The sequence below is a fragment of the Arvicola amphibius genome, chromosome 9, assembly GCF_903992535.2.
Source record: "Arvicola amphibius chromosome 9, mArvAmp1.2, whole genome shotgun sequence".
NCBI lineage: Eukaryota > Metazoa > Chordata > Mammalia > Rodentia > Cricetidae > Arvicola > Arvicola amphibius.
Genome location: NC_052055.2, coordinates 71,452,484 through 71,475,670, shown reverse-complemented (window position 1 = coordinate 71,475,670; position 23,187 = coordinate 71,452,484). Strand labels below are relative to the sequence as shown.

The following is a 23,187-nucleotide window of genomic DNA, read 5'->3' as shown; positions in this document are numbered from 1 at the left end:
TAGAGAAGTGGGATTCCATCTGCTCTGGCTCCTTAATGCTTGTAGTCTGTAAGAAACAGTCATAGCAGTATTCACAGCCATAGGAATATCCATATTTCTCATAAAACAGTGAGAAGCATCTAGCCAGGACTTTGTCTTTGGGTCCCTGTTGTGGGGTTTAGTGATACTTGGCTCCATCCAGATCGCATTCAGAGCTGTAGCCTCAGTTAACCAAATATTAAAGACTTCTTGATAAATCAGCACAGCTGTCAGTGTTGAATATTAGCTATCACCAGTGATTTTTGCCTTACAGTTACCATATCCTAGGGAAGGCAGGCCCTTCCATGCAGCAAGATTTCTACACTGTAGAGGACCTTGCTACACAGCTCCTTGGTTCAGCCTTCGTCAACTTGAACAATATTCCTGACTTCCGGCTCAAATCTATGCTTCATATCCTTGAAATGACCCTAAGAAACCCAGGAGGTCAGAAAATTAGAGATGGGACAAAGGGAAAGAAAACTTAATGCAAGGAACAGGTGGGACTGTGCACTTACGTACATCCTGACCTCTTTACAGAGAAGGGCTCAGATAGATAAATAGCAGGGGACAGGCAGGCAGGTCAGGGTGAAGACAGGGTGTCTTACAAAAACCCCATGAGCTTTTCTCTAGCTATAGATTATTATCTACCTACTTCTTAGAAATATAAAAGTTTAGCCAAGCGGTGGTGGCGCACACCTTTAATACCAACACTTAGGAGGCAGAGGCAGGAGGATCTCGGAGTTCGAGGCCATCCTGGCCTAGAGAGTGAGTGCTAGGACAGGCTTCAATGGTACACAGAGAAACCCTGTCTCAAAAAAAAAAATCAAAGTACACAAAAAAACCCAAAAAAATCTAAAAAAAAAAATCAAAGTGTGTGTGTATTTTCTAATTTATTTCTTTTTCTACATTTTGATTAGTGCTTCTTCTTTTTTTTTTTTTGGTTTTTCGAGACAGGGTTTCTCTGCAGCTTTTTTAGAGCCTGTCCTGGACCTAGCTCTTGTAGACCAGGCTGGCCTCGAACTCACAGAGATCCGCCTGCCTCTGCCTCCCGAGTGCTGGGATTAAAGGCGTGCGCCACCACCGCCCGGCTAGTGCTTCCTTTCTTGGTTGATTTGGTTTTTTTTTTTTTTTTAATATGTGAAGTCTAGGCTAGCCCTAAACATGCCTTAACCTCCTGCCTTAACCTCCTGAATGCTGGGGTTCTGGGCATGCCCCACCAGCTGGCTTTTGTATTTATTTTGTTTTGTACTTATTTCCTTTGGGGTTTTGAGACAGGGTCTCTGTAGCCTTGGCCAGGTTCTGCCACCTGAGTGCTGGGCACTATCACACTTGGCTTTTGATTTTTATTTTAAGCGATAATCTCACTGTCCTCCAGGCTGACCTGAGACTCCTGGGCACAAGTGACCCTTACGCCTTAGCCTCCTTTAGCTGGAACTACAGACAAATGTCTGTACACCCAGCTACGTGCTTTCTTTTGAAAGGAACACTCAAGATCTCATCATCTTTCAGAACTTTTACATGAGGGTGTCTTTAATTCTACTCTTTAGCAACCCAGGGCCGTAATGTTTAGATAAATAAAAAAGGCAGCTAAGTTAAGAATACAAAAGAATTGAGTATATGTAGAGCTTATGATTCTAGGACAAAAAAGGGTGTTGATATACTTGAGTCTGAAAAAACAGCAACGTTAGGTAAGAAGAATCATCTTAACCTCCTGTGACCACCTGTCAGGAAAGGTCCTTGTGGATGAGGGCACCATCATAGGATGTTGTTTCTGTCTTGATAGCCCTATAGTAGACTGCCCAGGAGCATAGCCTATTGGCTGGAAAGTGAAGTGTCTACTTATGTGCTAAAACTTCTTAACCCACGGCAGCACGTGTCTTTGTGAAGCCCCTCGTGCTCTTCTGCCCCCCAGAACAATATGAGACCCTGATCGCTCCCATCCTTGGACCTCTCTTCACCTACTTCCACATGGTAAGTGGGTCAGGGAAGCGGGACAAAAATACTCTTCAATATGTGGTCCAGACTGGAGAGATGGTCTCCATGGTGCCCACAGCTATAAGGATATAAGTTTAGATGGCCAGAACACACATGAAAGCCTGATGCGGGGCCACACATCTGTAACCTCAGCACTGGGGACGTAGAGAGATGGGTGGCACCCTGGAGCTCTTCTGCCAGGGAGAAGACTATGTTTATAAGTCCAGGTTCAGGGAGATCACACTCAGAAACTAAGGCGGGCAGTGATAGACAGAAGACATCTGACATCGATCTCCAGCCTCTACACATATGTGCAGACACTCTACACCAAACAGCCACATATACCAAAATACACAGAGATGGATGCCTGCTCTTGAATCTTTGCCTAAGAAGACCCTGAAAGTGTTGTCCCAGCCCTGCCCTTCTGGCTATACAACATTATTCCAGGAGGTTACTGCTGCTGTGAGTTAAACAGCCCCAAAGAACTAAGGGTCGTTGCTGTGGGGTGCCTTCAAGTGTAAATTCTGCTCCCATCTTGCTGCAAGTAGAAGTGATCAAGGAACTGTTTCCCCTGGGTCTGTCCTTGGCTCTGGAATGAGGCAGTAGTCCAGCTCAACAGAGAACACTTGTGCCCAGAGAGACCCAAAACTTCTCAAAGTATTATTAATCTAAGAGATACTGGGCATGTGTTCATGTCATTAGTGGAATAAGGTTATAGAAACTAAATCTTTGTTCCATTGTATTTGGTGGTCCGCTAGGTCTAGGGGGAGAATAAATGACCAGGGAGGTGTCTGACATATCCCTGACTACCTTGTATTGACAGTAAATGACCAATATTGAATTCTTCAGCATTTCTGAACACAGAAATTGATATTCATGATCAAGAATTAAACTCTTTCCTATTTTGATCATACTAGATGTTATTGCTAAGTTAATTCAAGTTCCTATTTATTTTAGATTCCTTTTTAATATTTGGGCCTTGGTACAATAAAGTTTATAGTTCAGAAAGTGTCTCTAAGTTGATATAAGGAGTTTCTTTCTTGACAATTAGTTCTGCCTAAAGTAAACCTTAACAGCTATATGTAGATCCTTATACCTGTAATCCTAGCACTAAGAAAGCTGAGATAGGAGGAAGTTTAAGACCACAAGTTTAAGACCAGCCTGGGATTGATTGATTGATTGATTTTTGGTTTTTCGAGACAGGGTTTCTCTGCAGCTTTTTTTTGAGCCTGTCCTGGAACTAGCTCTTGTAGACCAGGCTGGCCTCGAACTCTCAGAGATCCGCCTGCCTCTGCCTCCCGAGTGCTGGGATTAAAGGCGTGCACCACCACCGCCCGGCCAGCCTGGGATTTATAGTGAGTTCTAGGCCAGCCTAGGCTACAGAATAAGAGCCTCTTAAAAACAAAAAAAAATTAGAAGTAGACTATGTGCTAGCCTCTCTCCATCTTAGCACTTCCTCCTGTTTTTCCAGAGACTTTCCCAGAAATGGCACGTCATCAACCAGAGGAGTGTGCTGTGGTAAGGAATGCCCACTCCTTGGCGGGTGAGCCAGCAGCCAGCTTTGGGTGGGTAGAGGAAGAAGGGGTGGGCTGGGTTTTGACTAGCCTAGGACTAAAATAGCAGTGGTATAGTCATTCCAAGCTTGCATGGGATGGTTTGTGTCTGGACAGGCTGTTACCAGTGAGTGACCTGATGTAGAGATTAAGCTTTCCTTCCCCTTACCTACTCTGGATTTTGATCCTGAGCCCTCCATCCAACCAAGCAGAGTTACAAGATGATAATGTCCCTCAGTGGACTGCTGTCCATCTCTGATGTCCCTTTAGAATACAGACCTGGGTAGAGCCAGAAGAGGAATGACCTGGGACAGGGGTGCTGGTGAGGGTCACTACTTTCCTTGATCTTGCTTCCTTTGCTCTCCCATGGAACTTGCCTTTTGGTTCTCGGCAGTGGAGAGGATGAGATTGCAGAGGACAACCCTGAGTCTCAAGAAATGCTGGAGGAACAACTGGTGAGGATGTTAACCCGAGAAGTCATGGACCTAATCAGTAAGTGGCGTGTGGGGATCAGGGGCATTCACTCAGCCGCCCCACATGGGCTAGGCTGTGGTAGAGGTTCACACTGACAAGCAGAAGTTAATAGTTCTTAAGTCAATCACTTTATGAGTTGTAAACTAAATTGTACCATATAAGAAGACAAGGATCCAAAACAGGAACTTGAATTAATGTTTGCAGTAACTTTCTAGCTTGATCAAGATAGGTAAAAGTTCAGTTCTTAGACATGAACATCAATTTTCTATTTTCAGAAACGTTGAAGAATTCAATTTCGGTCATTTATTCCCAAAGTCATTAAGGATGTGTTAGTCACCTTCCCTGGCCATTTATTCTCAGAGGAGTCTGTAATGCCCCCCTAGCTGACTGGAAAAGGACCCCAACAGTCTGGTTGGGGTCCTCTCAGAATACTTCCTTCTAATGGTGAAGCTGATTTATTCCTTGTAGAAGTGGCCTGAGATCAGTTGGCGAGGTGACTGTCATCCGCCGTGGGTGGATGCTGCCTTCTGGTCTAGTAACTGTGCTCTCTTCCAGCGGCCTGCTGTGTGTCAAAGAAGACTGCTGAGCCCAGCGCTGCTCCCGCTGTGGATGGAGATGGTGAGTCATCTGTGGCTCCACTCTGGGAGAAAGAGCCGGGATATATCTAGCTGTAATCTTGTGCTGTTTCCTCTATCCAGGATAGACACGACTCTAAGCTCTTGCTCATTCAGTCTCTGCTCAAATGTCTCCTCCAAGAGGCCTTCATTTCTAATCTGCCGAACCTCACATGCCCAAGCACTGTGTAATCTCTTCCTGTTTATTTCAGCTACCTGCATTCCTTTATTAAATTCATTTATTCATTATTATTATTATTATTATTATTATTATTATTATTGTCTCCCTCACTATGTAGGCTGCCAGGGAAGGGACTGTGCTGTTCCTTTTATACTCCTGTAACAGAACCCATGCCTCTTAGCATGGCCTCACATATGAAATATCCTAGTATCTCCTGCAGTGCTCTAGGTACCATCCATATGTGAGTGTGTCACATCTGCGCTTCAGCAGCCTTCCAGGGGCAGTGAGGGCTGTGTAGCACTGCTCAGGACCAGTCAGCTGAGGACATTCCCATTGGATATTCTTCTGCTGTGAAAAAATGAAGCTTAGTAATAGTCTGTGTTACTTACAGATGAAGAGATGATGGCCACTGAAGTAACCCCTTCATCCGCGGCAGAGCTCACAGACCTGGGCAAATGCCTGATGAAGCACGAGGTAGGTAGAGGGGCAGATAGCACCTTTTCCCCTGGTCCAGATCCCACTTTCTTGCTCTGGGCAGATGTTCTCGGTAAAATGCAGGCGCACTGCTACAGAAACCTGGTGTTTAGCCTCTGTAGGACTGAACTTTTGCCTGTTCTCCCCACTCCCACCCCCCGTGTTTTTTTTTTTAAAGAGACAAGGTCTCACTGCATAACCCTGGCTAGCCTGAAACTCACAGCCCAGGTTGGCTGCTGGTACTATAGGCCCGACTTGATGTATAATGCAATCAGATGAAAAATATTTATTTCCCATTTTTATCTTTCTTCCTTCCTGTTCAGGATATTTGCACAGCACTGTTAATTACAGCGTTTAGTTCTCTGACCTGGAAGGATACTCTGTCTTGCCAGAGGGCAACCACACAGCTCTGCTGGCCTCTCCTCAAACAGGTATGCTTGTTCATTGTTTCAGGGATGGGTTTGTTTTTGGGGGATGGTGGGAGACGTACCTAGGGCTACAAGCATGCTAGGCAAGCACTTTATCACTGGAACTACATCCCTAAGTCTCTTTTTCCTTTTTCTTTTGAGACAATGGTCTGACTAAATTTCCCAAGCTAGCCTTGAACCCCAGGGAGGCTCTGACATCTTGCTGGCCTGTCTCATCCTTCAGAGTAACTGAGGCTATAGACCTAGATCCTACCAGTTACTTTTGTATTACTGTGACCAAGTTCACCTAATATAGACTAACTGGAAGGAGGATTTATTTTTACTCCATTTCAGGGAGATTTCAATCTATGGTGGGTAAAGCGTGGCTAAGTTCACTGTGGCAAGAGCCGCAGTGATAGCTACCCACATCTTAGACAGGAAGCCGAGAGCACAGGTTTTGACCAGGGGCAATCATAGCCTTGTGACCTACTTCTGCCAGTCAGGCCCCAACTTCTAAAAGCTCCACTGCCTTCAAAATATCAAGAGATTGAGTATTCAGAACAAGATAGAGGCTCTTTCATTACCACCCCTTTCTTGCCTCAGAAAATTTAAGTCAGGCTTGTAGAGTAAGTCAGTTGGAAGAACTGGGAGGTGGGCCCTTGAGAGGCTCCCGTGGCTCCTGAGCACAGCTGTCTTCCCAGGTGATGTCTGGGACCCTGCTCGCAGATGCTGTCACATGGCTTTTCACCAGTGTGCTGAAAGGGTTACAGATGCATGGGCAGCACGATGGGTGCATGGCTTCCCTGGTCCACTTGGCCTTCCAGATATACGAGACACTGGTAAGTGGAGAGAGCATCAGGGTAGGATGGCTGGCAGTCTAGCCGCTTCACTTACCCTACCTCCCAGGATCTCGAGCATCTGCCATACTGCTTGTGCTGCCCGAGAGGTGGGTGTGGTGTGCAGTGGGGAAGCTGGCAGGCCAAACCTACATCCATTGAGTTTATCCCCCTCTCACCCAGCGCCCCAGGTATCTGGAGATAAGAGCAGTGATGGAGCAGATCCCTGAAATACACAAGGAGTCCCTGGACCAATTTGACTGCAAGCTTTTAAACCCCTCCCTTCAAAAAACAGCTGATAAACGCCGGAAGGACCACTTCAAACGCCTCATTGCTGGCTGCATTGGAGTAAGTCATACATCCCAGTTATGGCTCCCTCCCAGCCCCACACAGTTGTGTGCTGTCTTATACTGTTGTGAGTGAATTCGAAACCAACTAGTCACTTACTGTTCTGCCTCTGTGTGTGTGTGTGTGTGTGTGTGTGTGTGTGTGTGTGTAAGACTGGAGGGGGGGGTCCTCTGACCCACACCCCAGACCCACTGTAAGCTGTTTCTCTTTTGTTCTCTACAGAAACCGTTGGGAGAACAGTTTCGGAAAGAAGTTCACATTAAGAACCTTCCCATGCTTTTCAAAAAACCAAAACCAATGCTGGAGACAGAAGTGTTGGACAATGAGGGGGGCGGACTGGCCACCCTCTTTGAACCCTGAATCATGCTTTTGGGCATCCTTCTTCGGCCTTGTTGTCATCTCTTCTCCCTTTGTAGCTACTCTCTAGGCCCGTCTTGTACTGCCGCCTCACTTTCCACCGTGTCAGCCTGGACAAGAGTGGGCCCTGTGTGGGGCCCACGCCCTCCACTGAAGTACTGAGAAAAGCGAGTTAGGGCTTACACCATTCCATAGAGATGTCCTAGGGGATTGGCATTCAACTTGCAATTTTGGCTTTTCCAAGAAAAGCAGAATACAGTGGCCTTCCCCCAGCAGCAGCACCAGCACAGACAGGAGAGGGTGCCGTGTCCAACACCACTGGCCAAACTTGCAAGGGCTCAGCCAGATTGGCTTGGACTACAAGGGACCCAATTGAGCCCCTTGCTGCTGGGCGGGCAGGGGTCCTTCACTACTCCTAGGGCGTGTTTGGCCTAGGTGCTACGTGCTGAACCGTCCTTAGCCAGTTCTTTTATCCTTTTCTTAAGCAAGAATCTGGTCACTTGGTGGGATCCATGGGACAGGCTTTTGCTATGTACTGAGCACAGTATCCGGGGACAAGATCAGGACAGAGTTTAAGGAACACTGTGTTCCTTAAAATGCACATTCGCCCTTCTATGAATGGCCCTCAGGGGTTTCCCTAGCCTCGGGGCCTACTGAGCATCACATGACACCACTGGCATCCAGACCTTGCAAGCTAGCCAGGTGCCTTTGAAAGTTTCTGATGACTTGTCTCAAGGGTCGCTTTGTCTCTGGAAGAGACATGCAGCAAGATGGGTGTGAGATCTGGCCCTGCCGGTTAGGAAAGGCAGGTCTGTGTGTGTGCACTGACAGGCACACAGCTAGGCCGTGGAGTGAAGGCTGGGCAATGGGAACTAGTGCCAGGTCACTGTCCCTGCTGTGGCTATCCTTCTTTGCCTGGTGCTTGGGGTCTACAGGTTGTCAAGGTGATTTCAGTGTTTCCCTCCAAACTTGATAGCTGCCTTCTCCTGTCTGGTTAGGGCTGTGGAGGATGTAGTTGTATTTATTATGTTGTAATATTTTTAACATCCTATGACTTCATGTTAGAAATTTTCTATTGTTTATAGAACCTTTTGTAGAAATGCTAACTCTAAAGTACATGCATGTCAGTAAAAATCTCCGTTTCATACAGAAGGACCCTATTTTCCTTTTTCAAACCAGTGAGAATCTGGTTAGGGGGACTTAACCTGTTGATGGGCTAGCCAAGCTATTAGGCAGATTTCTATCCCTGACCACCAAAACCTGGCAGCTGGCCTTCTTAGGGAAATGGCTCTCTTCTATGGAGCTGTCAGTGGCAATATGGCTGCAGCTAAAGGCAGCCCAGGAGACAGGTGACAACAAGCACTAGCTGCAGCTTCTCCCCCCACATCTACATAGCGATGGTAATTTGGCCTTTCTCAAACATCTTTAGGACAAGGACCTGGAAACCTTTGCTTGGCCCTTAGTTATGCCAACCTTAACTATGGCAAGGCCCCGTATTTTCAGACAAAAAAGTCCAAAAACATTTTTGCTAGGATATTTATTTACATCAAAGGCCTTACAAAGGCATAAGCTTTAGTCTGTGGCACATTTAATAAAATGTATTGACTGGAAATAAGACTGGAATTGGACATCTAGTCACACTTGGCACGGCCATCCCAGAAATGCTATGAAGCATCAGTCCATCTGAACCGCATCCAGCTCGTCCAAGAACCGCTGGCACTTCCCCATCAGTATTTTGATGGCTTCACTCACCAACACATCTGGTGGCAAAACTCCAGTTGACTCGACTGAAACTAAGGACCAAAGAGACACTTCAGCCCTGGCAGGATTAGCTTTTACTACAAGTTCTAAATCCTATCCAAAGAGCACCAATACCACCCCCACTTACAGATATAATGGTCCCGAACACGGGCAAGCCGCACAGCCTTCTTCAGCTTCTCATTCCGGAAGATTTCTCTGCTGAAGGTATCCAACCGAGCATTGGCAACTCTGGCCAACTTTTTACCTAAGGAAAACAATGTTACACCTCAGTCAAGTCTAAGAGCTTTTATTTTCTGCCACCTTCGAAGAAAATACACATAGGTCTTGATCCCAACAGCACACCACACATCATACCTTGCACCTCCTGCACCTCAATCACGCCTGGTGAAAAGCACCGGCTCAGTTCCTCAGCCGCCTCCCCTTCCACAGGTTCAAGCAGAGTAATGTCTGGCAGGAGCCTATAGCTGGCTGTTGCCACTGGTGAGAACTTGGCATGATCTTTGCCTGCAAGAAACTCTGTTACTCCCCTATGCCAGGGGCTACTGCAATCAGACTTGCCCCACCCAGTGACAAACTGACAGGGTTCTCACCAATGCCCTTGACGCAGTGCATGACTAGGTCAATCTCCTGACCAGGCCGAAGCTGAGCAATGAGGATGTCGTCATGCACTGGGCGAATTGTGCCCTCCGGGAAGACATCAGCCTGGTTTCCCAAGGGGACCCATGTCATATGCCTGGTATATACTGGAGGGAAATAAGTCAGAAAATCCCAGATCCTAAAATCAGCACCCACCAGCCCCCCTCTTCCTTACCATTGCTCACCTTTGTGGTTCACGTAGAGTTCATTGGGGTCAGAGGAATCCTTAGCAGCACTGGGATTCCTGGTACACCTGACCTGCAGTCGAAACTGCAGTGTGTCTATCTCTGTTCCTTCTTCCTCGCCTGTATAAGTAAGGAGCAGAGTTTCACTAGCTCTGGTTGTCCTGGAAATCATTATGCAGAGCAGGCTGGCCTTGAGCTCAGTGCTGGGCATAAAGATGTACAACACCATGTCTGGTCCTAGCTCTAACTAGTAACTTCTCACAGAGTAAAGGTGTCAAGCCAACTTGGGAGAGACTTTAATTCAATCCCTGAAACTCAAGTTAAAACCTACTGCAAAGTTGTCCTCTGACCTTCACACCCGTGTGCACTCGCACACAAAGTTTTTTAAATAAAGTACATCTCTGAGTGCTGGCACTATGCTGAAAGCTTGTGTGTGTATGTTTTATGTATGTATACGTATATATTGACATAGTTAGAGCAAGGGCAAGTGTTCTCAATGCGGACTACCTCGACTGCGGTACAGTAATAAACCTGGAATCTGAACCCACAAGCTACTTAAGGAAGGACAGTTCCTCCACTTAACTGGGAATCTCATCTTGTTTCCTCACCTTGGTTCCGATATTCAAAAAGACGAGGATCAGCAAGAATGGGGATGAGCCCCAGGCGGTGAGCAAGGATCTCATCCTGGACAATGGATGTGTTATTATACACCAGAACCTTTTCCACAGCCATTGTTGGCACCTGTCCAAGGAAGCAGAATCATGCAGCTGCAAAACCAAAGTGATGTCCAACTATCTGCCTCCACAGGAAATCAAGAGATGGTCCTTCATTTTGTTCTTCAGATTTTTGAGACAGGGTTTCACTAGTCCAGGTTGGCCTCAGAATTGCTCATCTTATAGGTGTGCTACACCCCACCTACCTGGAAGGGATGGCTTTGGGGAACATTTCTACAAATGAGGTGACGACAGTTCTCCCCACTCCAGCCCTCTTACCATGTTTCTCCTACCTCAGCTAACAGAATTCTCCGGAAAGCATTAGCAATGGCAGCATCAATTCCCACCATGTCAAATTCCAATGTATTTTCATCCATATGTACTACGTCCACACGGAAATTCTAGAGGGATGGAGAAAAACCTGATGGGATACCTGTTCTCTCGTGTAATTCATCTTCCTCTGTGATTATTCCCACCCTCAATGGATTTGCACCCTCTCTCACCTGAAGGCTTCCTCTGCCCAGGTGATGACTAACTAGACCTTTGTCTCAAGCCCTGAGTAGGAGAGTTCTGGAGTTTCCTAAGAAGCCTGCCTGGTTTGTCTTTTTCTGTTTTTTGTTTGTTTGTTTTTTGTTTTTTTAAACACAGGGTTGCCTTACATAGCCCTGGCTGTCCTCAAATTCACAGAAATACTTGCCACTGTCTTCTATGTGCTAGGACTAAAGGTGTGCACCATCATGCTGGCTCTTCTGTGTGCTCGGATTAAAGGTGTGCACCACCATGTCTGGCTTCTCAGTTTTGTCTTCAGTTGAAGACACCAAGCAATATGGCTCCACACAACCCACAGAAGCGCGCACTAAAGAGCAGAACTTCCCACACTACTTAGACCAGTTATTACTGCATTTCTGTTTATTTTTTAATACCCTTTTTTTTTAACTTTAGTCCATTGGTTTCTGAACACCAGTTTGGTTCTCTTATCTGATAGTCTTCCTAAAGTCTCCCTTCCACTCACCCTGTAAATATTACTTTCCCCTAGATTCTAACCTCCTGGGTGACTTCAACCACATTTCTGGCTTAAGCAACTGCTCGGCAACTCCCGAAACTTGGTCTCACTTTTAACGTCACTTCAAACATCATCCTCTTGATCTGTACACATCACTCTTGAGATATAGTTCTCCAGTGGGGCTGGAGAGATGGCTCAGTAGCTAAGAGCACTTAAAGAGCACTGCTCTTAAAGAACTGAGTTTTGTTTCCAGCACCGACATGGTGGCTCACCACCATCCATAACTCCAGTTCCAGGAACTTAACTCCCTCCTCCAACCTCCCGGGTCACCAGCCACACACATGAATCATAAATAAACACACATGCAGGCAAACAAACCCAAAATATTTTCTTACGTTCCAAATCACAAGGTCCATTTTCACTCACACAGCCCTCACCAAAGCAATGGTACAGACTTGTTAGTTCTCACTTCCACTATCAGTGGCATATCCATGCCCTCAACCTCAGCTCCCACACACAAATTTAGCAGATCTGTCATAATTCATTTCCTCCCAGCTAGCAAGGTCACAAAATTTGATCGGTCTACTGAAAAACTCTCATTAAGCCGTATTGCACGCCTTTAATGTCAGCACTTGGAAAACAGACGCAAATTTCAGGCCAGCCAAGGATACGTCGAGAAACTCTCTCTTTTAGCTTGCAGAGCTTAAGATACACCCCAGTCTTGTCTACCACTCATGCCGATGTGCTAACATCTGACAGTAATGAACTGCTGGAACAGGCTCAGAGCAAACCTTACAAAATCGTGCATACTAACACTCCAATTAGGCCTTCGTTGCTCACTTTTTTTCTTTCGGTTTTTCGAGACAGGGTTTCTTTGTATCTTTGGAGCCTGTCCTGGAACTCACTCTGTAGACCAGGCTGGCCTCCAACTCACAGAGATCCGCCTGCCTCTGCCTCCCGAGTGCAGGGATTAAAGGCGTGCGCCACCACCGCCTGGCCATTGCTCAACCTTTATTCAAAGTTAAAAAGCTTAATACAGATGTCACTTCCTTTACGTCCCTCCAATGGGCTGGATTAGGTGTATCTATGTGATTCCTCCGCCCCAGCCATCGTCACCGATAATTTATTATCATTTCTTTACATGGTCCATTACCCACCGAGAGCGAACAACTTGTTCCAGGAACAGGAGCTGTGCCTGACGTCCATGGAGCTCCTAGCATATGGTTCAATTCACGTTTTATGAAAGCAGCGACTCCCAACCCCAAAACTTGTGAGGTCTGGCCCCTCAAGCCGTCTGGACACTTCCAGCTCCACCCACCTTCTCGAAGCGGTCCTGGTCCCAAGCATCATCATAACCCGAATAGTTACCGGGGAAGTCAGTGGTGTGGACCTAGAGCAAACAGAGATCCGTTCACGACACGGCAGCGAAGCCGGGCCCCAAACAGGGCGTCCTCCTCCCTGTCTCGCCTCTTTCTCCTCAGTTCAGACCAGAGCTTACATTGCGAACCCCAAACTCTCCCAGCACCACGCGAGTCCGCATCTCCTCCACAGCATGAGCCGCCGCCATTTTCCACCATGCACAGCCAGAGAAGACTCCAAACCCGCGCACGCGTACAACCGCCCGTCGCTGTCTCCGCGGCAACGCTCCGCCTCCTGAGCTCTCAAATGTCGCGATATCATGCCCCGCCTCTGTCCACGTCCTTCACTTCCGGACGTCAATTGGGGCCAAACATCCGGGTTTCTCCTTTTTGCATTCCTGCTGGTACTACCTCGCCCCTCTTTTCCCTGGACGTTTCTTTCACTTGGGCTCAGGTCTCACACTGTTCCCACGAGCACGAGCTTCAGCGACGGAAAGCCTCGAGGGACATGGCGACTACGGCGACGCCGGCCAGCGGCGTCCGAACTGGAGCTGGCCCGGAATGGGGAGGCTTTGAAGAAAACATCCAGGTATTGAGAGTTCCGGCTGCCAGCAGCCCTCCCCCCCCACCCCCCCACCCCCCCACCCCCCACCCCGGCTGACGGCCGTCCCGAGTGTGGCTGCTGTTCTCGCGCGCGGCGTGGAAGTCGGCTCCATTGCAACACCTTCTGACCTCCCTGAGTCGGCCACTCGCATGTCTGTAGAGCTTGTGCTGACGTGAAAGGGCCAGGCTGAGGCTCCAGCCGGCCTCGGGTCTCTGCCTGCCCGGAGCTGTGCGGACGAGGTGGGAGGTCTGTCTGGGTGAGGCACGGTGTAGGACTAAGAGGATAGGAGTCACTGGCACGCCTTAAAGATAGGCTGTGTGCATAGGCTTGTTTGAGGGTTGGGAAAGGCAGATGGGCTCTTGTGCAGCTCTCTGGAGCTTCGAGAGAGAAAGAAGGAGACGAGTAGTAGATTTTCTGGACTAAGAAAATGTGGCGACCAAGTGTGCCAACAAGGAGTGTGGCCCAGTGGGTAGCAATTCCAGTATCCTCATCAGTGGAAGAGCAAAGCCTCAGCCCATGAGATGAGCAGGGAACAGATGGCCCCTCACTCTAGGAGCCATTGTCTTCACAGGGTGGGGGCTCGGCTGTGATTGATATGGAGAACATGGATGACACCTCAGGCTCCAGCTTCGAGGATATGGGTGAGTTACATCAGCGCCTGCGTGAGGAAGAAGTGGACGCTGATGCAGCTGCTGCGGAAGAGGAGGATGGAGAGTTCCTTGGCATGAAAGGCTTTAAGGGACAGTTGAGCCGGCAGGTGGCTGACCAGGTAAGCAGATGGGAAAGTGGACCCATGTATGCCCCAAGTTGATGTAGGTTTTTCAGTTAGAATTACACAGAAATCTGGCAGAGATGGGATAACAGCCTGGAGCCAAGAGTGTAATAAACCATCTCTCTTCAGATGTGGCAGGCAGGGAAGAGACAAGCTTCCAAGGCCTTCAGTCTGTATGCCAACATCGACATCCTGAGACCATACTTTGATGTGGAGCCTGCCCAGGTCCGAAGCAGGTGAGGAGCCTTCTCAGACCAGTCTGCCCTCCCATCCAGTTCTCACCCAGACTACAGTCAGATACTGAGCCCAAGCTCTGGCAGGCTCCCTTACTGTAACCCTGTCACCCTACTCCCCAAACCTGCTGCGGACTACAGCGTGGTGAAATTCCATCGGCTATGCCCTCTGTCCTATGTGTTAGCCACCGTCCCTCCACACCTCGCTCCAACAGCGCTCGCTCTGTTCTCGTTCTTCCAAGACTCCTAGATAACTCTGCTCTCTTCCACCAGGCAGCTCTTCAGACAGCAATACATTCTTATTCCTGGGCCGGTCTCCCCAGAGACCAGCTACACCTCACAAGCAAGCTCTGCTGCCGTGAGCATAGTCATTAGCTGACTTCTCAAGAACTGGATTCTTTCTCAACCTTGAACCAGTGCTGATACAGAGCCCAGGGCCCTGTGCACTGAGGTTTTATTCTGTGATACCGGATTCATTGGTGAGGATAGGTGGGAGCCTTGCCGTTGAGTGCAGTCACAACAGTGCTCTAGTACAGCTGTGGGACGCATAGGAGGGCACCTGAGCCCTGATAGGGAAGCGTCCCAGAAGAAGCAATGTCTTAACTAAAAAGAATACTCCAAGAAACTTTGCTAAAACACAAGAATAAGCGAAGGTATAGTAGTCGTAGACAAAGAGAGAAATGACCTCTTTTTTTATTCTGTGTGCGTGTCCATACCACTTCAAGTACATTTTTCAAGAAAATGCCCACTGCCTGGAAGAAGAGTAAGTAGCTGCACTGCTCTCAGGGCTTCCACACTTTGGCTGCCTTCCACTTACGTTTACCTGTCTTCTATAGGCCATGTAGGAAATGGTCAAATCCTCGGGTCTCTCCAAGTTTTCCAGGTAGCTGCTACTCTACTCACCTCAGAGAGTTGACCTCGTGCAAAGTGATTCCTTTCATTCCGTCTTTCCCCCTCCCCCTCATTCAGTATGTCCTCTGGCCCCGCCCTGTCCCCTGGTGATAGAGACGTGAGTAAGTTGCAGACCTGCCCTCCAGAACCTCAGCATAGGCGGATCTCTGTGAGTTCGAGGCCAGCCTGGTCTACAAGAGCTAGTTCCAGGACAGGCTCTAAAAAAGCTGCAGAGAAACCCTGTCTCGAAAAACAAAAAACAAACAAACAAAAAAAAAAAACAGAACCTCAGCATATTGCTGCATCTGCTCTCCTCTCCCCTCTCCTAGGCTCCTGGAGTCCATGATCCCTATCAAGATGGTCAGCTTCCCCCAGGTGACTAGGGAATGGCATGTGTACCTGGGAGGCATCGGGTAGAGTGTGGGCCAGCAGGCCCAGCCTCCAGTCTGAATGTGTTGTGTACTGACAGAAAGTCGCCGGTGAGCTCTACGGACCCCTCATGCTGGTCTTCACACTGGTCGCCATCCTCCTCCATGGGATGAAGACTTCTGATACCATTATCGTAAGCAGGACACAGACCTTGGTGGTGGGGCTGATGTAGGTTGAAGACTGCCTGAGGATATGATGGTGTGATACCTGAGTGAAGCCCTGGGTGAGGCAACAGCAGAGGTGTCTCAGCCCTAAGCAAAGCCTTCATCCCACAGCGGGAGGGCACCCTGATGGGCACAGCCATTGGCACCTGCTTCGGATACTGGCTGGGTGTCTCGTCCTTCATTTATTTCCTTGCCTACCTGTGCAATGCCCAGATCACCATGCTCCAGATGCTTGCACTGCTGGTAAGGAGCAGATCCTGGGAGTGGGCAGGGAGAGCCTGAGATCAGTAAGTCCTGGTCTACTGCTCTCCGGGAATCTGTGGACCTGGGGTGGGAGGAGCAGGCCAAAGAGCCCTCCATGAAGCCAAAGGCCACTCCAGCCCAAGTGATGGTGTTCTCATCTCTCTTCCCCTCAGGGCTATGGCCTGTTCGGGCACTGTATTGTCCTGTTCATCACCTATAACATTCACCTCCATTCCCTCTTCTACCTCTTCTGGCTGCTGGTGGGTGGGCTCTCCACCCTGCGCATGGTAAGCTGAGCAGGTTCTGCTGTCCACCCCACAAAGGACTCTACAAGTTCTGCCCTGGCTATCTTCTCCATCCATCCTTTTGAAAACAGGCCTTCTGAACTGTGTACCTGTGGCCCTAGGTGGCAGTGTTGGTGTCACGGACAGTAGGCCCCACCCAGCGGCTGCTCCTCTGTGGCACACTGGCAGCTCTGCACATGCTCTTTCTGCTCTATCTGCATTTTGCCTACCACAAGGTGGTAGAGGGTAAGTGCGGGAGGCTCTGTATGGGGTGGGCTGGGTGAGCAGACCGGGGGCTGCCTAGCAAGTTCTCACTCATCCTGCATCCTTCCTCCTTTAGGGATTCTGGACACCCTGGAGGGCCCCAATATCCCGCCCATGCAGAGGGTCCCTAGAGACATCCCTGCGGTGCTCCCTGCTGTCAGGCTTCCTGTCACTGTGGTTAATGCCACCGCCAAGGCAATAGCAGTGACCGTGCAGTCACACTGACCCTACCTGAAAGCCTTGGCCAGCCCTGACCCCCAGCTCTGGAGCAGAGGAAGAGTGAAGGACAGTACTGAGGACGTGTATCTCTTTGATGAGTTCTGCAGCAGTCACTGAGTTGTCGCTCCTAAACACCTCCTTGGCATGGGGCTTGGCTTCTGAAAGGCACAAGGCCAGAAACTCCTGGCCAGGACTGCAAGCCTCTGCAGCCAAGTGCAGAATATGGGTCAGCTCTTCTGAGGCCCTCACCACCTACCCCTCTTTTCTCTCCCCTCCCCTCTTGTCTTGCTAAATATAGACTTGGTAATTAAAATATTGATTGAAGTCTGGAACTACAGCTCCTGTTCCAGCCATTCTCCTGTCACCCTACCTCAGATACACATGGCCGTTCTGTCAGCAGTGCAGATGGCATATGCCTTCTGAACCCTCACTCAGGCAGGGTGAAGGAAGGACAGGCAGCAGCTGATTATAGAAACTTCCCCTGAGGGCTAGAGATACTTGACCCACAGAACAGCAGGCAGGACCAAGCATGAGAGCCACAATCCTTACATATATGTACACCAGGCTTAAGTCTAGGCTGGCTGTACTTTGGAGAAGCCACTGCAGCAATGACAAATGAACAAATTCCCACTGACATCATTGCAAGGACCTCTGCACCTGGGCCACTGTCAGATAATGTTCACATGCAGCTGATATTTGAAGCCAAAGATGGTCCTACTGAGGCTTAGATTTCTGTCTTCCCTCCAAGTGTTATTTTTGAGCAATACCACCCTTTAGCCTCCATTGAAGAAGTAAGTTCAGGCTGAGTGTGATGGTATATTCCTTTTAATCCCAGCACTCAGGAGGCAGAGGCTGGTGGTTCTCTGTGATGACAAGGCCAGCCTTGTCTACAAAGTGAGTTCCAGGCCAGTTAGGGCCAGACCCTGTTTCAACAAAAAGTAGATCAGAGTGCTGGTTAAAAGCAGATGCTGCTCTTTGGGAGGACTTGAGTTCCATTCCCAGCACCCATGGGGAGGTGGCTCACAACTGCTTGTCACTCCCCTCCAGCCCCAGGAGCCCCAGGATCTCCAAGGTCACCTGCACTCACTGCACAGACACATGAGTACACAATTACAAATAAAACCTGGGGCTTGAAAGATGGCTCAGGAACGAGTGCACTGCTTTTGCAGAGGACCTGAATTCAGTAGCTCAGTTTCAGCTTCCAAGGTGGCTGGCTCAGATTTTCCTGTAACTCTAGCTCCCTTCTGGCTTCTGCAAGCATCTATACACCTGTAGTGTGCACAAAAACACAAAAAAATTAAAAATATTTACATAAATTCAAATAGTTAACGGAGGAGGGCTTTTGGCTTTATTGGGTTGTTTTTGGTTTGGTTTGGTTTTTTTTTGGGGGGGGGGGCTAGGGAGAGTTCCAGACTAAGTCTGTTTATGTAGCTTAGCTGTCTATTCTGGAACTCACTCTGTAGACCCAGGCTGGTTTTGACCTCACTAAGATCTGCCTGCCTCTGTCTCCCAAGTGCTGGGATTATAGGTGTATGCCACCACAGTCCAATTTTTAGCTCACTTTTTTAAAAGGAAAAAAATGACACTTCTTCCTATTACACTGCCCTGTTGCACAAATGAAGCCCCCACTGCAATCATAGGGATAAAATTCGATTTCACTTTGCTCCAGTCACTTGACACATCCCCAGCCCAGCCCCACCCCACACCGATCCCCACAGCTCTGGTTTGATGTGACACCCTTTGATTTTGGCAGTCCCATTCTCCTGGATATTAAAACGTCTTCAAGGCTGGTTCACCTACCCTACCCTAGGGATTCACTCCTGCGCAGCCACATTGATCGGGAAGTCCCCGTGGGCCGGAATCCCCACGCATGCTACGCCTCGCGTCACTGGGTTATGGGGACGGGGCGGGGCACGGATTAAAGGGCCTAGGGACTGATTGTCCAGGGTCTTGGAGACGGCGCAGAAACTCTGGATTTAGACTTTAAGAATGGAAAAGCACTGGAGAATAAGTAAAAGAAGTCGAAATGGCACCAAAAGCTGTCTCAACATGACTTGCCTCCATCCTGAATCCCTCTTCCTTCTTTTCACGCTGTCCGGCCCTCGGATCCTAGTTCTTCGCCCTAAGACAAGCATCGTGCGCCGTGCGCCGGCCGCGTGGTTCATACCGGGAGGGGCGGGGCAAGAGCCAGTGACGCAACCGTTGCTATAGGAACTCGCCGCCTGCTCCGGTGCAGCAGCCTAAGCTGAGCTGCATCCCGCCCCGGCTGTCCCTCAGAGCCGTGCTGCCGGGCCCGGGGCCCGCAGAGCGGGCGCGGCCTCCAAAGCCGCGAGGGAAAGGACCACCGGGGGCGGCTGCGGCTCTGTCCCCGGGCCGCCCCCGCCCCCGCGCCGCTCCTCCGCGTCTCCGCATCCCGGGCCCGCGCCTGCTTTCGCTCCCGCCGCGGCCCAGGCTCGCTTCGTCGCCTCCACAGCCACGGTTGCCTCGGCTCCGCCGCAGCCTCTGCCGCCTCTGCTCCGGCTGCGACCACAACCGAGATCGAGACCTCAGTCCCTGCCCGGCCCCAGACCGCAGTCGGGCCAACTTCTGTCCAGGCCGGGACACCGGTGACAGCCCCCCGAGGCCCAGTCGTGGGGACCATGCTGCCCAGCTCCATCCAGATTTCGGGGGAGCCGCTGTCAGGCGCTGAGGTGCGGGACATCTGCCGCGGCCTGCGCGACAACGCGGTGCGCCTGCTCTCCCTGCGAGGTTGTCGCCTGTGCGACCGCGACTTCGGACGCATCTGCCGGGCCCTAGCTGGAGCCACATCCCTGGCGCAGCTCAACCTTAACCTGGGCGTCGTGTCCAGCCCCAGCCGCATCAAGCAGCTGGCGGAAGCGCTACGGACCAACCGCTCCATCCAGTCCCTCTTGTGAGTGTGTCCCCTCGCAAGGGGGTCCCGGCTACTGCACCCCCTACCACCTCCTGTATCTCCACATTACCTTCCAGTACCTGTTTTTCCACAGTCTCGCCTTCGCAACCTCTAATGCACACCTCATCTTTCTTCTGGGTCTACCACACCCTCCCAGAAACATGGATCGTTTCTAGACTTTGCTCCACATTCGGCCCCGCAGGAGAGCTGGAATGCCTAGCTCTTCCTGGTAGGGAATGTCGTTCCTCCCCAGTTACTTCATTGTGAAGCCCCTCATTTCTGAGGCAGGGTCACCTCCCATGGAGACTACACCCCAGCCCTTCCCACTGAAAGATCTCAGAGACACCGTAAGCATGTATGCCGGCTCCCAGTCCACTACCCACACCGTTCCCTGTGCAGTGTTCTCATTACCAGTTCCTACAACAAAAAGAAACCAGATTCCCTTTCCGTCGTACGCCTTAAAATCTAGAATTTCCGTTTTTCCTCCCATTCTTGTCTCGGGGAAGGGCAGCTTTCTCAGATAAGGCTCGTGATTCAAATTTAATCTCATCTCAACCTTCAGCCTGCACGGGAGCCCACTGACGGATGCGGGACTGGCCTTGCTGAACCCTGCCCTGGCTCTCCACCCTGCCCTGGTGGCTCTTGACCTGGGGGACTGCATGCTGGGTGATGAAGCCATCAACCTCATCTGCGGCCTCCTCCCTCCAGACGGGGCCAAGTCTGGTGAGCAGGGCCCTTCTGAGTGCATGGGCTAGCGTGCGACTGAGGAAGGCTGAATGCGGAGAAGGGGGTGTGGCCCAGTGCTGAGAGATGGGAGGGTGCAGTAAGAATGCCTTCTTACCCTTCTTAGGAAGGGAGAAGTTCAGGGACTGAGCCAAGTGGAAACAATGGTGATCCAAGCAGGGGAGGCGTGAGTAGGTCCCTAATTGCTCCAGACTACTATGATTGGGGGCAAGGTGTCTCCCAGCCATTAGGCTAATCTCATAGACACATGGTATAGAAGGGACTGGAGAAGGGCCTGACTCCACCCATCCTGGATTCTCACTGATGCTGCTGCCTAGGTTTGAAGGAGCTAACACTGAGTGCCAACCCTGGCATCACCCCTAAGGGCTGGAGCCGCCTCGCCATTGCTGTGGCCCACAGCTCCCAAGTCCGCGTCCTCAACCTGGACTACAACCCCCTGGGTGAGCTTAAGATCATTCCCTTCGATTTTCACTGCTCCTTCCCCATCCAGAGACCACCAGTTGCCACACATAGTAACCCCCACTCAATGAAGGGAAGATGAATTGAGAACCCCCAGGGGTCTTGTAAAGGAGCCAGATGACCAACAGGTATGTTAGAGCCTCCATCAGAACCCATGGATCTGACTCATCTCACTGCCTTCCTGGCCACTCACCTGCATCTCCCGGCCAGGCACGGTGGTACTGACCAGGACTAAGGAATAGCAAACCTCTGTTATCTCAGGGAGCTGAGAATTTGTGCTGTCTTCCTAGGTGACCATGTGGCAGGGATGCTGGCTGTAGCTGTGGCCTCAAGCCGTACCCTAGAAGTCCTAGACTTGGAGGGCACAGGGCTCACCAACCAGTCAGCTCAGGTGAGAGGGCAATGTTTTGGAGACAAGCTAGGTGAAAGAGTGAAATAATCAGTACTGGGGACAGACCCAAGGGCTGCCTAAATTGTGTTCATTGTTTTGTTTTGTTTTTTTCAAGACAGGGTTTCTATGTGTAACCATCCTGGCTGTCCTGGAACTTGCTTTGTAGACCAGGCTGGTCTCGAACTCACTGAGATCCACATGCCTCTGCCTCCCGAGTGTGCACCATTGCCACCCAGCTTCATCATTTTAATTTCATAATTTATTTTCTGTGAATGAATGTTTTACCTATATGTCTGTGGTGCCCACAGAGGTCAGAAGGTAGTGTCAGGTTGCTTGCATCTGGAGTTAGATGGTGATGAACAGCTGTGTGGGTGCTAGGAAGAGCAGCCATCGCTCTTAACCAGAGCCACACCTCTCCTGTTCATCCTTTTCTATGCTCTTTTCTCCGTTCCCCAGACCCTACTGGACATGGTAGAAAATTACCCAACTGCTTTGCGGAGCCTGGTGTTGGCTGAGAACAGCATTAGCCCAGAGCTGCAGCAGCAGATCTGTGACCTCCTCTCTGAAGGGGAGGAAGAGGAAGAGGTAGCAGGAGGGGCTGTAGACACCCAGGAGTGGGGGAGAGGCCGGGAGCCTGCTCCCCACCAGCGGAGTGGCAGCTCCTGGATGTGTCCCAGCGGTAAGAACCTGGAGAATGAATGAGAGCTAGGTCTGGAAGATTTGGAACAAGGGGGTGGTGCTGGGAAACCAGGCCATGGCTTTCCTGTTTGTGACATTCACTAAGGAATATCCTTTGCCCCTTCACAGATCCCAGCTCTCAGATGGTGCTAATGACATCAGGACTAGGGGACAGTCTGTTGGCTGAGACCGAGATGTGACTCTCCACGTGAGCTTCTGCGCATCATTACATTTGTATGTGTCCCGACTACCTTCCTCCACATGGCAGGGCAAGGTCCTGGCTGGGGCTCTGGCAGCTCCTGGCAGTGGTGGGAGGCTCTGGAAGCTGTCACTGGGGCAACAGCCTTGGGGATGGGGTGGGGACGGGACCTGAACCCAGGGTACTGACTTTGAACTTGTTGGCAGCTCTGGCTGCAACCCGCTGGCTCGGAACAGATTTTATAAACTGCACAACCTGGCTTGTAGCTGTAGTCACTGGGGGACGACCAGTGGGAGGGACTGGCAGTGTTAGGGGGGTATCACCCTACAGCTCGGAATCTAAGAGGTCAGCCTAGGTCTGGGACCTAGGGGTCCTGGGAGTTCAGACGCCTGAAGATAACTGGAGCGAGAAGCTGGGCTGAACTTTGTCCTCCTTCTACAGGGAAGCTTAATATTAGCCCTGCTGTTATCTGACACCTCCTCTTCCTCATGCCTTGGCCAAAGGAAGCCAGGTAGAACAGGCTAAAGGGGAGTCTCTGGCAAAGACTAGGAGAAGTTGGATTAGGAATACCTAAGTGTTGGACAGGTGTTCAGCAGTTAACACATGACCCCAGTTCCAGAGTACCAAACCTCTGGCCACCTGCATGCATGTCTGCGCATGCATGTGCACACACACAAACACTCAAAATATGTTACCTAGGCATGGTAGGTCACACCTTTAATCCCAGCACTGGAGGCAGAGGGCAGAGGGTTCTATGAATTCCAGGCCAGCCTGGTCTACATGAGATGCCATTCAAAAATAAAAAAAATA

The 23,187-nt window shown here is 50.1% G+C and overlaps 4 protein-coding genes across 5 annotated transcripts in view; 3 read left to right on the top strand and 1 right to left on the bottom strand.

Annotated features, from left to right (window-relative positions):
• The window catches only part of Xpo5 (exportin 5), a 39,795-nt gene extending 31,410 nt beyond the window's left edge, over positions 1 to 8,385 (top strand). For both annotated transcript variants that reach the window (XM_038341349.1, XM_038341348.2), the window contains exons 23-32: positions 293 to 429; positions 1,892 to 1,989; positions 3,464 to 3,510; positions 3,940 to 4,037; positions 4,575 to 4,637; positions 5,206 to 5,288; positions 5,612 to 5,719; positions 6,397 to 6,534; positions 6,715 to 6,879; positions 7,102 to 8,385. In XM_038341349.1, the coding sequence (XP_038197277.1) occupies positions 293 to 429; positions 1,892 to 1,989; positions 3,464 to 3,510; positions 3,940 to 4,037; positions 4,575 to 4,637; positions 5,206 to 5,288; positions 5,612 to 5,719; positions 6,397 to 6,534; positions 6,715 to 6,879; positions 7,102 to 7,239 (1,075 nt within the window). In that variant the 3' untranslated portion in view covers positions 7,240 to 8,385. The remainder of the gene's footprint in view (positions 1 to 292; positions 430 to 1,891; positions 1,990 to 3,463; positions 3,511 to 3,939; positions 4,038 to 4,574; positions 4,638 to 5,205; positions 5,289 to 5,611; positions 5,720 to 6,396; positions 6,535 to 6,714; positions 6,880 to 7,101) is intronic.
• A 371-nt stretch (positions 8,386 to 8,756) lies between these two features.
• Positions 8,757 to 13,165, bottom strand: Polr1c (RNA polymerase I and III subunit C). The gene is made up of 9 exons (XM_038341351.1): positions 13,033 to 13,165; positions 12,853 to 12,924; positions 10,825 to 10,932; positions 10,427 to 10,559; positions 9,819 to 9,938; positions 9,588 to 9,740; positions 9,352 to 9,501; positions 9,125 to 9,241; positions 8,757 to 9,029 (listed from the first exon to the last, which is right to left on the bottom strand). The coding sequence occupies exons 1-9, from the start codon at positions 13,099 to 13,101 to the stop codon at positions 8,911 to 8,913; spliced, it is 1,041 nt and encodes a 346-aa protein (XP_038197279.1). The 5' UTR covers positions 13,102 to 13,165; the 3' UTR covers positions 8,757 to 8,910.
• Positions 13,166 to 13,237: 72 nt separating this feature from the next.
• Positions 13,238 to 17,327, top strand: Yipf3 (Yip1 domain family member 3). The gene is made up of 9 exons (XM_038341350.2): positions 13,238 to 13,481; positions 14,068 to 14,265; positions 14,398 to 14,504; positions 15,722 to 15,767; positions 15,862 to 15,954; positions 16,097 to 16,228; positions 16,402 to 16,515; positions 16,635 to 16,758; positions 16,853 to 17,327. Exons 1-9 carry the CDS (start codon positions 13,401 to 13,403, stop codon positions 16,999 to 17,001), a joined length of 1,044 nt encoding a protein of 347 aa, XP_038197278.1. The 5' UTR covers positions 13,238 to 13,400; the 3' UTR covers positions 17,002 to 17,327.
• A 2,307-nt stretch (positions 17,328 to 19,634) lies between these two features.
• Positions 19,635 to 22,421, top strand: Lrrc73 (leucine rich repeat containing 73). Its single transcript, XM_038344127.1, has 6 exons — positions 19,635 to 19,906; positions 20,469 to 20,629; positions 20,968 to 21,090; positions 21,400 to 21,500; positions 21,957 to 22,179; positions 22,308 to 22,421. Exons 1-6 carry the CDS (start codon positions 19,635 to 19,637, stop codon positions 22,376 to 22,378), a joined length of 951 nt encoding a protein of 316 aa, XP_038200055.1. The 3' UTR covers positions 22,379 to 22,421.
• Positions 22,422 to 23,187: the final 766 nt, after the last annotated feature.